General features: G+C 39.4%; 1 protein-coding gene across 1 annotated transcript in view; it reads left to right on the top strand.

Annotated features, from left to right (window-relative positions):
- The window catches only part of LOC126484903 (Down syndrome cell adhesion molecule-like protein Dscam2), a 505,795-nt gene that overhangs the window by 366,947 nt on the left and 122,937 nt on the right, over positions 1 to 15,911 (top strand). Inside the window, exons 22-23 of the mRNA XM_050108503.1 lie at positions 2,072 to 2,431; positions 10,013 to 10,198. Of these exons, the coding sequence (XP_049964460.1) occupies positions 2,072 to 2,431; positions 10,013 to 10,198 (546 nt within the window). The remainder of the gene's footprint in view (positions 1 to 2,071; positions 2,432 to 10,012; positions 10,199 to 15,911) is intronic.

Raw genomic sequence — 15,911 nt, 5'->3', positions numbered from 1 at the left:
TCAGGGTAAAAGAAGCATGTCTAGCTTCTCCACATTGATGTATGTCTGCATGAAAGGAATGATGAAGCTGAAGTGATCTGCTGATAGACCACACAGTTCCTCCTAGTTCTGCAGTACAGACAAGTAAACAGTCAGAAGGCTTGATACTATGATGTAGCCTGACTTGAGGCTGTTTGCAGTGCAATAGCTAATTATGACCATCTTGCCTTTTAATTTTAGAATATTTCTTGGATTCTTTTGCAGAGAGTTTCAACCTAAAAATTAACAACCATTACATTGCTGTACTTGTCTTTTCAAACACTACATTACAAGAATTACAAAAATTAAGGCTCTTTATCACATAAAAATTTTGTGTCCCTTCTCTTATCATTTGCAAAAACCTCATTTTGATATCTGGAACCATTCATGAAATAAATGGGGTGTTATCACTTATGTGACTCATCCCATATACTCAGCTGTTCTCTTCTTTCCTTTATTGCTCTGAATTGTGAATAGTTTAAGGTAGCCACCTAAGAAGCATTTTAAAAGGGGCATCAGTGGTTGAAATATACCATATACAGGAAGGTACCCAAAAGGAACTAAACTAATTTTTTTGGAGGGCAGAGCTTTTGTAGTACTGCATTTTGGCACTATGAATGCAGAGAGTCAGTAAGCTGAGTGCCATCACTGAAGGAAGTCAGGACTAGTTTTGGCAGAGTTTATAGTGACAACTGTTTTGTGGGACTGTCATTTTGTAATGGCTGCTTTTTGTAACCATTGCTTGGCAGTGAACTTGTGCTTTTCACTCAGAAACTCTTGAAATGGAACAGAAACTCTTGAAATGTTAAAAATGGTGTACAAGGACAAATGCTATGGGAAAAGCTGAAGTGTTCATGTGGTTGTTCCATTTCAAAAATGGTGAAATATCAGTTGATGACAAACCTCATTCTGATCATCCTTTCATGGTCCAAACATATGAAACTATTGGAAACATTGATGCAGTCATCAATGAAGATTGCCAACAGACCACTGAAGAAATTGTGGAGCTGTCAGGAGTGACTTGGAGTTCAGCAAATTGTGACAGAAGAAAAATACTGCTGCCAAATTTCTGTCATGACTGCTGACTGCTGAACAAAAACAAGGTCACGTGGAATCATGCTGTTCTTTGAGAAAAGAGTCCTGAATTGATTGAAAATTTTTAAAAAATTATCACAGCTGACAAAATTTGGATCTATTCCCATGATTCTGAATCAAAGCAACAATTGAGCTAGTGGAAGACTTCAAGTTTTCCTCACCCCAAGAAAGCTCATCATGTGAAGTCAAACATTAAGCCAATGCTGATTTTTATTTTTTATTTTTTTTAATTTTTATTTTATTTTATTTATTTATTTATTTTTAATGAGAAAGGTGTCATCCATTCAGAGTTTGTTCCACAGGGTCTGACATTAACCAGGCTTTCTACTTGGAAGTTCTGAAAAGATTGCGCAACAGTGTGTGACAGAAGTGTCCTGATTTGTGGCAGTCAAGTGACTGGTTTTCCATTATGACAATGCCCCTGTTCACACAGCCCTGTCTATATGACAATTTTTGACCAAAAATGGTATGACTCCTGTTTCTCACCCACCATACACACCTGACCTAGCCCTGTGGGACTTTGTTTTCATTTCCTAGAGTGAGAAAAGGCATGAAAGGAAAGTGTTTTGCTCATGTTTCTGAGGTGAAGAAAAAATGACAGAGACACTGTCAAGTATCACGAAAGATGAACTTAAACAATGTTTTGAAAAACTGAATAAAAGATTAGACAAGTGTATTAGTGCAAATGGAGAATACTTTCAAGGAGATTGAAGGTTTGTGCTTAAAATATGAATAAGTAAGTTCAAAAAATATTTTAATTCAGTTTCCTTTGGGTATCTCCTCATATTTCACGAAAGTAAAACAATCATTCACTTTTTATACCCACTTCACCAAATTTTTACCACATAAGATGGTGTAGTGGTTGTCAAAGACCTAATTAGCCCCTGACAGTGTTCCATCATCAATTTACATTCTTATGCCATATAATGAACTAAAGTATTATATGTTTTCATTGCAGTGCCAGCACGGATAGCATCATTTTCCAGACGTGTTGTACATGGTGCTGGACAAAGCCTGGTGTTACCATGTCGGACAGTTGGACTTCCAGCTCCTTCTAGACAGTGGAGAGGGCCATCTGGTGCCTCAATTACATCCCAAGTCCTTCCAGATGGTGGCCTTGCACTAGGGCCACTTCGTCCTCAGGAAGCAGGCAATTATACTTGCGTGGCAGAGAATGTCTATGGAAAAGATGAAATCAACTACTGGGTCATTGTTCAGATTCCACCCAGCCCTCCTGTATTGTCTGTTCCAGCTTCCACATCTCGCAGCCTGTCACTGCAATGGAAGTTATTTGATGATGGGGGAAGCCCAATCACTGGCAAGTGTATTCATCATAACTCATAAGTTTTCAGCAGATTGAGATAAGAGTTTTCTGTTAGATAAATATGCCAAATTAAAAAACACATAAACAGCAATGGAAACTTTAAACATATTACCTGTAGTGAAATTAGTAGTGATTAAACAACTATACGGATAATTTCTTGGTGTGAATGAACTACATGTACAGAGAATACCAGTATTATTTTAATTTTTATGCTTAAAACCATAATCACAACTGTAGAGAATATGTAAGGATAATGTCATCCACTATCTTTATTGTATATGTGCATGTATTTCATTTCATGCACCACTCTCTTTTATTTACTTATTCCTACTGATGGATTTCTTTTGTAACAGTTAAATAATACTCTTACAGTGTATTTATATAACTGGCTACAGATGTACTTTAGTTTATGTAAAATTCACAAATAGATGAATATTTCAGCTTTGTCACTATGAAAGCCTTACCACATAATCTCAATACACTTCACAATCACATTTTTTTCACTTTCAGTTTGCAACCACATATGAGATACCACCTGAAAAGCTGAACCTTAAAAGTGCCTGACCTCATGCCATCCAACCCTTCTCCCGTGTCCTGAGCAAAAGTATCCTTCATGTACAGAATTCACCCACAGCTTTACAAACATCAGAAATATTGCACGATATTAGTTCCCTCATGCTACACAGGCTGATGTTATCCTCTGAGACAACTATAGATTAGATTAACAAACTAAATGCCAGTACTAAAGTTAATAAATATGTTATTTCACTAGATCAACAGTAGTCTCTCTCTTGCTGTCCCTCCCAAGTAACTCAAACACACACAACAGCAATTTCTATTCTTTTCCTGCAAAACTGTGCCTTATTAACCTCTTCAAACTCCAGCTACAAACAGTTCTTCCTTTCACAAGTAAAAATTCCAACTCTAAAACTGATTGATCTTTCCACAATAAATCGGAGTGAGTACCTTTTGTGCTTCAGTACCACTCACTTCAGGAATTCATTAACCCATATCTCCTCAAGAACTATGATTTTTTTATTTTTATTTGTAGTCTAAGCTGAGGTTCACCATAATCATCGTACTCTCCATGCCAACTGTAATAGCTTTTCCTCACCTTCCCCACATCAATAATACCCTTACCAATCATTACGCGTCTTGTAAACTCTTTTCAGTGCCCTATGTTCTGATGGGCCATTGAAGTGAGCCCTATTTTACCAGCTTTCTATGTTGAACTACACTGCAAGAGAGTGGTTGGCCAGAGCATACATTCAGGATGCAAACTTCCGTGTGTGTGCTGATAGGAACACTTAAAAGCAGAAAAAATATGTATACATAGCTTTCAGAACTCGACTGTTCTATGCCCATGGAGGAAATGGGGATAAATTGGGGAAGGATGGAAAAGGAGCTTCCTCTCAAACTGTAGTCAGTGTGTCTTTACTTTCTAACCTTATCTAATCTATCACTCTGTGTCAACATCCACATGATATATATCGCTAATGTAAGATAAGTGGAATATCTGTGACTTAATCACAGACTTCAGTGAATTCTTATCTTCCAAGTGGAACAGACATATACCTTTTACAAGGTTCATGTAATAGAGAGCTGTTATTGTTCTGTATCATGTCACACTTCAGTTATATGATACTTGCACTATACACCCACTATAATGATGATTCTTGATGCCTACAAATTTCACCAAATATGCATAAAACTGAATACTATGCTACAACAATGAGAGCTGAGCATAACCGTCGTGTGCCAAAATTCACATGCCATACCCACATTTTCCATTCTGGACAATTCAGTGCTTCTCACCTAACTCTTCAACTACCTACAGTGATCAATTCTGCAAGTGTTGTACTCCAATACTGTGTTTTGAACTCTGACAGTAGCACCAAACAAATCAAAAGCAATGAATTATTTACTGTGGGACTTCATTGGCTTCTCAGGCCTGAAGAAATATTATGCAATCACTGAACTGCAATATTCCAACAGCTCAGATTTGCACTCGTTTGCCACAATTCAAGACCTCGCAAGGACAACTGATAATAGATTAACTCAAGAATACTCTACCAAACATCGCAATGTGTACACACAGCAGCCAAGCCTGACTGACTTTACCAGATCACTTGACATCACTGTGTCCACCTCAAGCAGTGACTCACCTTCACATGATATCAACAAACCCCTGCTTCCCTCCACCTGTGTCAGCACAGAATTCCGCTAGCCACACGTGACCATGAGTAGATCATCAGCATTTGCATCACTCCCATGCAGATGCATCATACCACTGACCTCACTGAGCTCACACCTGCACAGCGCACCACTAACAGCATCACACTGAGCAACCATGCCCCACCATAAGCTTAAGAGTTCAATTTAGTGACACTGTGTGCGATTGTCACCTGACTTGTGACTACTTGATAGTGGCCAAAGCAATAAGTTCATCTTTAGGGAAGACTATCGTCGTTGCCTCAACACTCTGCACGGCAGTGAATCTCCCCTCATTTCAGTGGTAACAACAGCTACCAGACTTCACATGTCCAATTTGGCACATGAATGTGATCTTATCATTGACTTTAACTCTGATGAGTGTTCCACTGGACTTCCACCTCCACTGGTCCCACTTCTGAGAACCGGGTTTTCAACTATGCCGCCTGCCTCACCATCTCAGGCAAACCATCTTTCAGTGGACTCAAGTTCTGATGTCAACCTACCACCACTTGACACCTTATCAACAAAGGGTGAACCTACAGCACTGCAACTGTGGAATGCTGCTAGCTCATTGAGCACAGTGCATGGATCCATGACCAGGATACTACAACTGTCACCATCTCACTGCCTCACATGGACATTCTCTGTTAAGGAAGTCATTAAATAAAACCTAGTGATGGGCCTTTTATGCCAATTCTACCTCTAGCAGTTGTACCCCAGACTGCGTTCCTGTACTCTGACATGTGCTGCTGCATGCCAGGACCTTCTGCTGCTGCCTCCACCCCTACCTGGTACACTGACTGTTCAAGACAAATAAAAGGAAGACAATCATACACTTGTTGACATGCTGAGCAGTGTGACTCCTCAGCTGACCAGCTCTTGGTGACTCACCAATGCTACACCAGCTGCCGTGTATCATCGAATGAACTCCATATGAAGAACATGTTGCTCCCATAATGTAATAATGACATGGCTGCTACCCTCACCCAGATGCACAGTCAGCTCATGGCCTTGACACACAACCATCATGAAGATAAGAGTGAGAGCACATGCATGGACCCAGTTCCACACCCAACCAACATCCTATTATGCCCACTCCCCACACTACCCAGCACCAACTTTACACACATACAGAAAAGCACATAGGTCAGTACATTGCACCCTGACTTGCCATCCAGATACACCACCACTGGCATCATCAAGCATACCCTTCTAGCTCTACAGCACATCATCACCATGTCTCTTCTGCATGACTCACTGCCACATAGCTCAACCACTGCCCACTATCGATCTTCACATGAGAACACCTACCCCACCTGCTATGTTCACCTGGTTCCTTGTTTGACTACAACACATTACCACATGTTGCTGATGTTCTAAGATGCCACATTCAGAACATATTGGTGGAACTGAACACAACACAAAGTGTTTTTGACCACCTTCAATTGCACATTTTGCATCCAAATGCCACTTACAACTTTAACACCTCTTCCTAACATGAGTTCAACACAAAATGCTGGACTCTATCATTGCATCTCTGTCTACATTGACTTCAACTATGATCTGAAACAGGCTGGCACCCTGTGTTCATGCCTATACATTGACCCCATTCACCACTGACGGCCTCCACACAGACCTATTGAAGTTTGCTCCAGCAAATAAATTACCAGCTTACAACAAGCACAAGGCCCCCTCAACATACACCGTTGCTCTGATCAGGTCGAAGTTCTTTGGCACACCTGGCCTCCACATGCCGACGTCCTTCCCACCAACAGCCCACTCCTGTTCCTTTGGTTATACCACTGGTGACCAGAGTGGACACAATGGATGGTTCCCATGTCAGCTACAGCCACACCTCTAGTTTATCATTCATACCATGCCAATCGTGACTTCAAGAAATGATCCAGTCTGTCTCATGAAAGTGTCAGCCGTAGCATGATCGGCCACGTGCATCTACAGGCATCACTTAAAGAAATGCTCCCAACATGTCTCAAAAGAGAGCCAGCCATGGCATGAGCAGTCATTCACGTCAGTATCCACCACTGTAGCAATTACTGATCCCACTATTGTCTTCCTTTCAGTGGTCCACACTAAAGAGGAGGGAGTTCTCTGAGGGAACACCCACTGCGATATACACTGAAGAGCCAAAGCATTATGATCACCTGTTTAACAGCTGTTTATCAGTCTTTGAAACAAAATACATCACAAATTCTGCCTATCAAGGATCCAACAGTTTGTTGGTATTTTCATAGAGGTGTGTGGCATTAGATGTCTATGCACCGGTCATGTAATTCACATAAATAATGGGCAGCGGATTTGCACATGTGGTGACTGCATCCGATGACCCAGATGGATTCCATAGGATTTACATCAGGTGAGTTTGGTCACTGAGACATCAACATGAGTTCCTACAGTGTTCCTCAAACTACTGTAGCATGGTTCTGGCCACATGAAGTCACCATCAGGGAAGACATCAAGCATGAAGGGATATAGGTGGTTCTCAGCTATCAGTGTGTTTTCAATTACTACCGTAGGTCACATGCAAGCGAAGAGAGAATATCTACCATAGCATAATACTGCTCCTGCCAGCCTGTATCCATGGCGTGCTTTATGTTTTGAGCCGCCATTCACCTCAACGGTGGTGTTTGTGGAGATGATCATCAACCTAGTGTAGCAAAAATGTGATTATTCGCTGAACAGCTGACATGTTTCAACTGATTGATGGTCAAATCTCAATGGTCCCATGCCCACTTGCAATCATAATTGATTATGTTGTTGGATCAACATGTCTACACATAGGGGTGGTCTGCTGCAGAGCAACATGTTAACAATGTACGGTGAACGGCGTGTTCTGGAATCTTATGCACACACCAGCATTGTGCTCTTTTGGCAGAGATGCCACAGATCATTATCCATCCTACTTACAGGGCAGACAAGCCTCCAAACCCCATGTTCCTTGAACAGTAGTGGACACCCTAACATTTAGCTCCCAGTGATAGTTTCACTGTCCTTCTATTTCTTTCTGTAGATTCTCATGACAGTAGCATGTTAACATTAGACCAGCTTCACCATTTTCAAGATACTCATTAACAGCCTCTGCATAATAATACTATGTCATTTGTCAAAGTCATTTATGTCTATAGCTTTCCCCATTTAGAATCCATATCTTCACTAGGGTGATCCCATGCCCATGTCTGCTCTGCTTACAAACTTTTGCTAGCATATCATGTGCCCGCAATGCCACCAGGCAGCATCCAGCATCACAGTGGGCAGTGGTCACAATGTTTTGGCCTGTCAGTATACATCACTGATGCACAATAAGTGCAATATCTGTTAACTAATCACAGACTTCAATATGTCCTTAGCTTCCAAGCAGAATAGACTTGTACCTTTCACTGGGTGAATATTCATGCAATAAAGCATCATTATCATTCAATACTGTGTTGTACCTCAATTATATTGTACCCTCAACATACACGCACTACACCTCTTAGTTCTGAAAGCTAGGAATAATGTTTTTTAGTTTTAGATATTTTGATTGGCATGTACTCGGAATTTCTTTATCTTGACTGTGTTACTGACCAGCTATTCTGTAGTTTATGGATTTTATTTTTTTAATAATATAGACAATAGAAGTTGACATTACATAGTATTTTAACTTTATACTCCGTGAACACCTTTGTTGGTGTATTTCTAGACAGTACTTAACATTTTTTCCTGCAGTCAGTTCCTTATACTGTCAGAAAGCACAATGCTTTCACATTCAATATTTTGTATGTGAATGGTACCAAAGATTTTTGACATTTTTTTAAATGTTTAAATGGCTTTTGTTAAAATCTGTTGACATATCATCAAACATTATACAGTATTCTCTTGAATGCCAATTTCAAATGTTACCCATTGAAATTTAGTGTCAGCTTTACCTTTAAGATCTTGTTGAGATAGAATTTATGGTCACCACTTATCTCAAAGAGGCAAAATATTTAGTACTGCCAATAAATCACATAAAAGTATGCACAGTATCTTAGCTTTCTGAACTATTAATTCCGTGTTCCTTCCTCATGGAGGGGAAAGAGTTGATGGGAAAGGTTAAAAAGAAGGAGCCTGAACTCAAACACCACGGTCAGAGAGACCCAGCTGTTGTGAGGATGAGGGTGAGGAGTCCTGCAATGATGAGGCCAAGTGATGGGTGAAGAAGGATTGGAGGAAGAGAAAGAAGTAGTGGAATTAAGAGGTATGGGATAAAAGGATTTCATTTCTCTTCTCCTAACCCACCTTTACTTCTAATTTTGTCTTATCTCTGGACTGAAGCTGGCACAGTGTTTACCCATGTACTATATCTGACCTCCTAATCTCTCTGACAGCTACCTCTTCATCTTTGTCTCCCATCATTCTCACAGAAAATGGATCCCTCTAACCCTGGGGTCTGAGAGACTTGCTGTTTCTCTTTAACATTCCCCAACCTGTCTCTTTCTCCAGTTTGAGGAAGGAACCAATGTTTCAAAATGCTGCAATAGTGTACGGTATGTACTTTTATATGCATCTGTCAGCAGTACTAAATATTTTGTCTCCTAGAGATAAGTAATGACCAGTAGTTCTGTCTTACAATTTCTTCTGTTTTCTTGACTGACTTAAATAATGATGTTTTCACCAGGCTGTTATTTTAAAATAGTACTTTATCAAGCTTGTGTTTGGTAAAGTACTATTTTAAATAGTGTTCTTCAAAATTATTGAGGCCATGGGAGATCAGCCATACGAAGGTCTCGGTTTTTTGCTACAGCCAAAATTTACATTTAAGGTTATCATTCATATATTACAATTAAGAAGATGTTATTACTCTAATAACATAACCAAATCTTCTCATTCACTGTACACATAAACAACCACACAATACAACATTGTTCCTTGGTATCTGGTGATTACACCACAGACTTCAAACTGCATTGTGCATAGGAAATAAAATTTTATTGTGTCTGGAGGTAGGATTACATTCCAAAACTGCAATTATGGACAACATCCATAGATCAATGAATGCAATAGAAAAATTGAAGTGCTTTGAGTAAATTATCCTCAGTTACTGCTTTTAATGTCCATCATCTGTCTTGTGAAAAGATTCAACCTACTTTCTGTCTGTAAATTTTCATAAATGCATCTTTAAATGTTTCTGTGAAAATATCAACATACATTACACTTCATCTTGAAAAGCATTTGTTCTGTCTCATCCCCTAACAATAATGGATGATAAAAATTTTGCGCAGTATCAAATCTGGAAGATATGCATAAAAACAATAATTCAGTAAATGCTTATTTGCCTATTTGCATTTTAACTGTTACCGAAACAAAGCTTTCTTGTTCATGTAGGATACACACTTAACTACAAAAGAGATTTTGGTGAGTGGCAAGAAGTGTCAATTGATCCTGATCGAAAGACGTACAACTTGGAAGGAGTAAAATGTGGCTCAAATTACCAGTTGTACCTCACAGCAAGTAATTCTGTTGGTACAAGCAAACCAAGTCCAGTAGTAAATGCAGCTACCAAAGGATCAGGTAAATTAATAATAATGTGTAGAATCAGCTCACAGTACCTCATGTTTTAGAAGCAAATAGTAGTCTCATGAAAATCACTTTGAAAATTTTGACATGATATCTACTTTTTCCAGAAACTTTATTTCACAGTTTGTTGATGTTCTCTCCTTTAAGTTATAGCTACTAGTTTATCATCTTATATCACTAACTAATGATTCTATGATATGCATCTTGTGAAGACTGATGCAGAATTTTTTCTAAGGAGCACTAATAACTATTGTTAAAATACTATACACTACTTGTGTTGCCTTGGCCAAAACATAATGAGTAAAAGTATAAGGAATTTTCTACTTTGGAAAAAAGAATAAAGCAGCTGCATCAGTTGTATGAAGAAGTCACTGTTAATGTCATACTTCTAACTGTACAACTATTGGATCACATGCATTTTCATCATACAGGGAGAGTCAATAGAGTGGAAAATTTTGGAAACGAAATTAATGGAAAAGTGCAATTACTTAACACATATTTATTTATGTCAATGTATAGTACCGAGTATCAAGTTTGATATATGTGCTCCATCTTGGTATACACACACACCTGCAGCCTGATAGGAACATTATTCATGGCTCAACTGGAGATTTCCTCCCATATTCTTGCTGTAATTTATTCAGTGGCAGGGCAGGTCAAGTATGGTAAACCATGCTCTTAAGGTCCCCACAAGAAAAAAATCACACATTCTCAGATCAAGAAATCCTGGAGCCAAGTAATATCACCATGTCTTGAAATAACACAGATACAAACAATCATCACACAGCTCCCATCAGTATCTGTACTGTGTGTGCCACTGCTCCATCCATCATGTTGAAACCAACTGCTGGCAGGAAAATGGGGCAGTTGATGTGCAACAAAACTTTCAATTATGGCAGCATACTGAATAGATATTACAGTGGTTGTACACCCATCACCATCTTTGAAAAATAAGGTACCTATAACACCTTTCAATGACATGGTGCATCATACAGTAACCTTTCTGCTGTGCAATGGACACTTGTGTAGCTGACATGGATTTTGCTGGGAAAAATAATGAAAATCTTGTCCATTGACAAAGCCACTTAAATGGAAGTGAGCTTCATCCACCATCCAAAGGCTGTTAATGAAACTGTCATCATCATGCACTTTTGCCAACATGCATTCACATAATGACTACTTGCTAGCAGATTGTTAGGTTGAAGTTGATGAACGATCCACAGCTTGTACAGATAGAGCTTTAAATTCACTTTCAGTATTTGTTGAACACTCGAACAATGCAAATGTAGAGATTCTGTGTGACATCAAACAGAGCACTGAGAGTTTCTCCCAAAAGCAGTTCATGCAGCTGCAATATTGTATCCTGTACTAGTGGTTCCGCCCCATGAACCATGGACCTTGCCGTTGGTGGGGAGGCTTGCGTGCCTCAGCGATACAGATGGCCGTACAGTAGGTGCAACCACAATGGAGGGGTATCTGTTGAGAGGCCAGACAAACATGTGGTTCCTGAAGAGGGGCAGCAGCCTTTTCAGTAGTTGCAGGGGCAACAGTCTGGATGATTGACTGATCTGGCCTTGTAACATTAACCAAAACGGCCTTGCTGTGCTGGTACTGTGAATGGCTGAAAGCAAGGGGAAACTACAGCCATAATTTTTCCCAAAGGCATGTAGCTTTACTGTATGATTAAATGATGATGGCGTCCTCTTGGGTAAAATATTCCGGAGGTAAAATAGTCCCCCATTCGGATCTCCGGGTGGGGACTACTCAGGAGGACGTCGTTATCAGGAGAAAGAAAACTAGTGTTCTACAGATCGGAGCGTGGAATGTCAGATCCCTCAATCGGGCAGGTAGGTTAGAACATTTAAAAAGGAAAATGGATAGGTTAAAGTTAGATATAGTCAGAATTAGTGAAGTTCGGTGGCAGGAGGAACAAGACTTTTGGTCAGGTGATTACAGGGTTATAAATACAAAACCAAATAGGGGTAATGCAGGAGTAGGTTTAATAATGAATAAAAGAATAGGAGTGTGGATTAGCTACTACAAACAGCATAGTGAACGCATTATTGTGGCCAAGATAGACACAAAGCCCATGCCTACTAGAGTAGTACAAGTTTATATGCCAACTAGCTCTGCAGATGATGAAGAAATTGATGAAATGTGTGACGAGATAAAAGAAATTATTCAGGTAGTGAAGGGAGACGAAAATTTAATAGTCATGGGTGACTGGAATTCAAGCATAGGAAAAGGGAGAGAAGGAAACATAGTAGGTGAATATGGATTGGGGGAAAGGAATGAAAGAGGAAGCCGCCTTGTAGAATTTTGCACAGAGCATAACTTAATCATAGCTAACACTTGGTTCAAGAATCATAAAAGAAGGTTGTATACCTGGAAGAATCCTGGAGATACTAAAAGGTATCAGATAGATTATATAATGGTAAGACAGAGATTTAGGAACCAGGTTTTAAATTGTAAGACATTTCCTGGGGCAGATGTGGATTCTGACCACAATCTATTGGTTATGAACTGCAGATTGAAACTGAAGAAACTGCAAAAAGGTGGGAATTTAAGGAGATGGGACCTGGATAAACTGAAAGAACCAGAGGTTGTAGAGAGTTTCAGGGAGAGCATAAGGGAACAATTGACAGGAATGGGGGAAAGAAATACAGTAGAAGAAGAATGGGTAGCTCTGAGGGATGAAGTAGTGAAGGCAGCAGATGATCAAGTAGGTAAAAAGACAAGAGCTAATAGAAAACCTTGGGTAACAGAAGAAATATTGAATTTAATTTTTGAAAGGAGAAAATATAAAAATGCAGTAAATGAAGTAGGCAAAAAGGAATACAAATGTCTCAAAAATGATATCGACAGGAAGTGCAAAATGGCTAAGCAGGGATGGCTAGAGGACAAATGTAAGGATGTAGAGGCTTGTCTCACTAGGGGTAAGATAGATACTGCCTACAGGAAAATTAAAGAGATCTTTGGAGAGAAGAGAACCACTTTTATGAATATCAAGAGCTCAGATGGCAACCCCGTTCTAAGCAAAGAAGGGAAGGCAGAAAAGTGGAAGGATTATATAGAGGGTCTATACAAGGGCAATGTACTTGAGGACAATATTATGGAAATTGGAAGAGAATGTAGATGAAGATGAAATGGGAGATACGATACTGCGTGAAGAGTTTGACGGAGCACTGAAAGACCTGCGCCGAAACAAGGCCCCGGGAGTAGACAACATTCCATTAGAACTACTGACGGCCTTGGGAGAGCCAGTCATGACAAAACTCTACCATCTGGTGACCAAGATGTATGAGACAGGCGAAATATCTTCAGACTTCAAGAAGAATATAATAATACCAATCCCAAAGAAAGCAGTGTTGACAGATGTGAAAATTACCGAACTATCAGTTTAATAAATCACAGCTGCAAAATACTAACATGAATTCTTTACAGACGGATGGAAAAACTGGTAGAAGCCGATCTCGGGGAAGATCAGTTTGGATTCCGTGGAAATATTGGAACACGTGAGGCAATACTGACATTACAACTTATCTTAGAAGAAAGATTAAGGAAAGGCAAACTTACATTTCTAGCATTTGTAGACTTAAAGAAAACTTTTGACAATGTTGACTGGAATACTCTCTTTCAGATTCGAAAGGTGGCAGGGGTAAAATACAGAGAGCGAAAGGCTATTTACAACTTGTACAGAAACCAGATGGCAGTTATAAGAGTCGAGGGGGATGAAAGGGAAGCAGTGGTTGGGAAGGGAGTGAGACAGGGTTGTAGCCTCTCCCCAATGTTATTCAATCTGTATATTGAGCAAGCAGTAAAGGAAACAAAAGAAAAATTTGGAGTAGGTATTAAAATCCATTGAGAAGAAATAAAAACTTTGAGGTTCGACCGATGACACTGTAATTCTGTCAGAGACAGTAAAGTACTTGGAAGAGCAGTTGAACAGAATGGACAGTATCTTGAAAGGAGGATATAAGATGAACATCAACAAAAGCAAAACAAGAATAATGGAATGTAGTCGAATTAAGTCGGGTGATGCTGAGGGAATTAGATTAGGAAATGAGACACTTAAAGTAGTAAAGGAGTTTTGCTATTTGGGGAGCAAAATAACTGATGATGGTCGATGTAGAGAGGATATACAATGTAGGCTGGCAATGGCAAGGAAAGCATTTCTGAAGAAGACAAATTTGTCAACATCGAGTATAGATTTAAGTGTCAGGAAGTCGTTTCTGAAAGTATTTGTATGGAATGTAGCCATGTTTGGAAGTGAAACATGGACGATAAATAGTTTGGACAGGAAGAGAATAGAAGCTTTTGAAATGTGGTGCTACAGAAGAATGCTGAAGATTAGATGGGTAGATCACATAACTAATGAGGAGGTACTGAATAGGATTGGGGAGAAGAGGAGTTTGTGGCACAACTTGATGAGAAGAAGGGACCAGTTGGTAGGACATGATCTGAGGCATCAAGGGATCACAAATTTAGCATTGGAGGGCAGCGTGGAGGGTAAAAATCGTAGAGGGAGACCAAGAGATGAATACACTAAGCAGATTCAGAAGAATGTAGGTTGCAGTAGGTACTGGGAGATGAAGAAACTTGCACAGGATAGGGTAGCATGGAGAGCTGCATCAAACCAGTCTCAGGACTGAAGACCACAACAACAACAACAACAACTAGTGGTTCGGGGTCTCCATGCAGATTGCTTCTTCAGTACAGAACCCATTACTTGAAAATTGTCGATCCAGTTGCTGCTTGCATGTGCTGCAGGAACACAACCATGCCTTCTGATTTTGAAATGACATTCTCAATCCAACAGCCTCCACCCTTCCATTCTTGTAACAGGCTTTTACCAAAAAGGCATGCTGCACACCATTCCATTGTTCCATGTTTACTAAATGGCAAGACTGTGCGAGAAGCATTCTATATGTCATTTGGTGCCATCTACCTTGCAGCTTTGCCATGAAATATTCCCACTCTTTTGAATCATCCTCTAGTGCAACAGATATTTGCATACTTAATAATAAAAGCCTATTTACAATTATGCTACTTGTCATGCAGTAAACTAAGCATTCAATCATCAGATTTCGATAATCATACAGTTTTTGAGAGGAGTGGCCAATGAGAACTTTTTATTTTAAAATTAATAGGGATTACCACTTTTGGTGCTATGTTTGCTGAAGGCTTTTTGAAGACCTTAGCATCAGAGTACAGAATCCTATTCTAAACCTTAGACAAAAATGCAAAATCAGAACTAAATAAAATAAATTATACTGCTGCAATTATCTGTAACCTTTAACTGTGTGCACCATGAAATTCTACTTGGAGAGCCAAAATATTACGGTATTAATATCGTCTCTTTGGCATGGGTGAAGTCTTTTCACAATAGAAACAGCTAGTCACATTGTCAAATTTCACCATAGGAGTAAAACAAAAATCAAAATGGAGGAACATTTGAGTCCCACAGAGTTCTCCACTGGTCTTCACCCTGTCTGAACCTACATAAATGTCCTTCCAAATACATTAATTGCCTGTTCAACAACTGCAAATTTTGATGATGATACAACCATGTTAGTCAAGTGTAAAAGCTCACTTGTGTGAAATGTTTTACACAGCACTGAACAGGTTTACAAATAATCTAATATTATGTTTCACCTTGACTGCTTTTCCCTATTTATTTTGTACTGTTATGATGCCAAACTCACAT

The sequence above is a fragment of the Schistocerca serialis genome, chromosome 6, assembly GCF_023864345.2.
Source record: "Schistocerca serialis cubense isolate TAMUIC-IGC-003099 chromosome 6, iqSchSeri2.2, whole genome shotgun sequence".
Classification (NCBI taxonomy): domain Eukaryota; kingdom Metazoa; phylum Arthropoda; class Insecta; order Orthoptera; family Acrididae; genus Schistocerca; species Schistocerca serialis.
The sequence above is the reverse complement of the archived record's forward strand: the minus strand, read 5'-3'. Positions and strand labels throughout refer to the sequence as shown.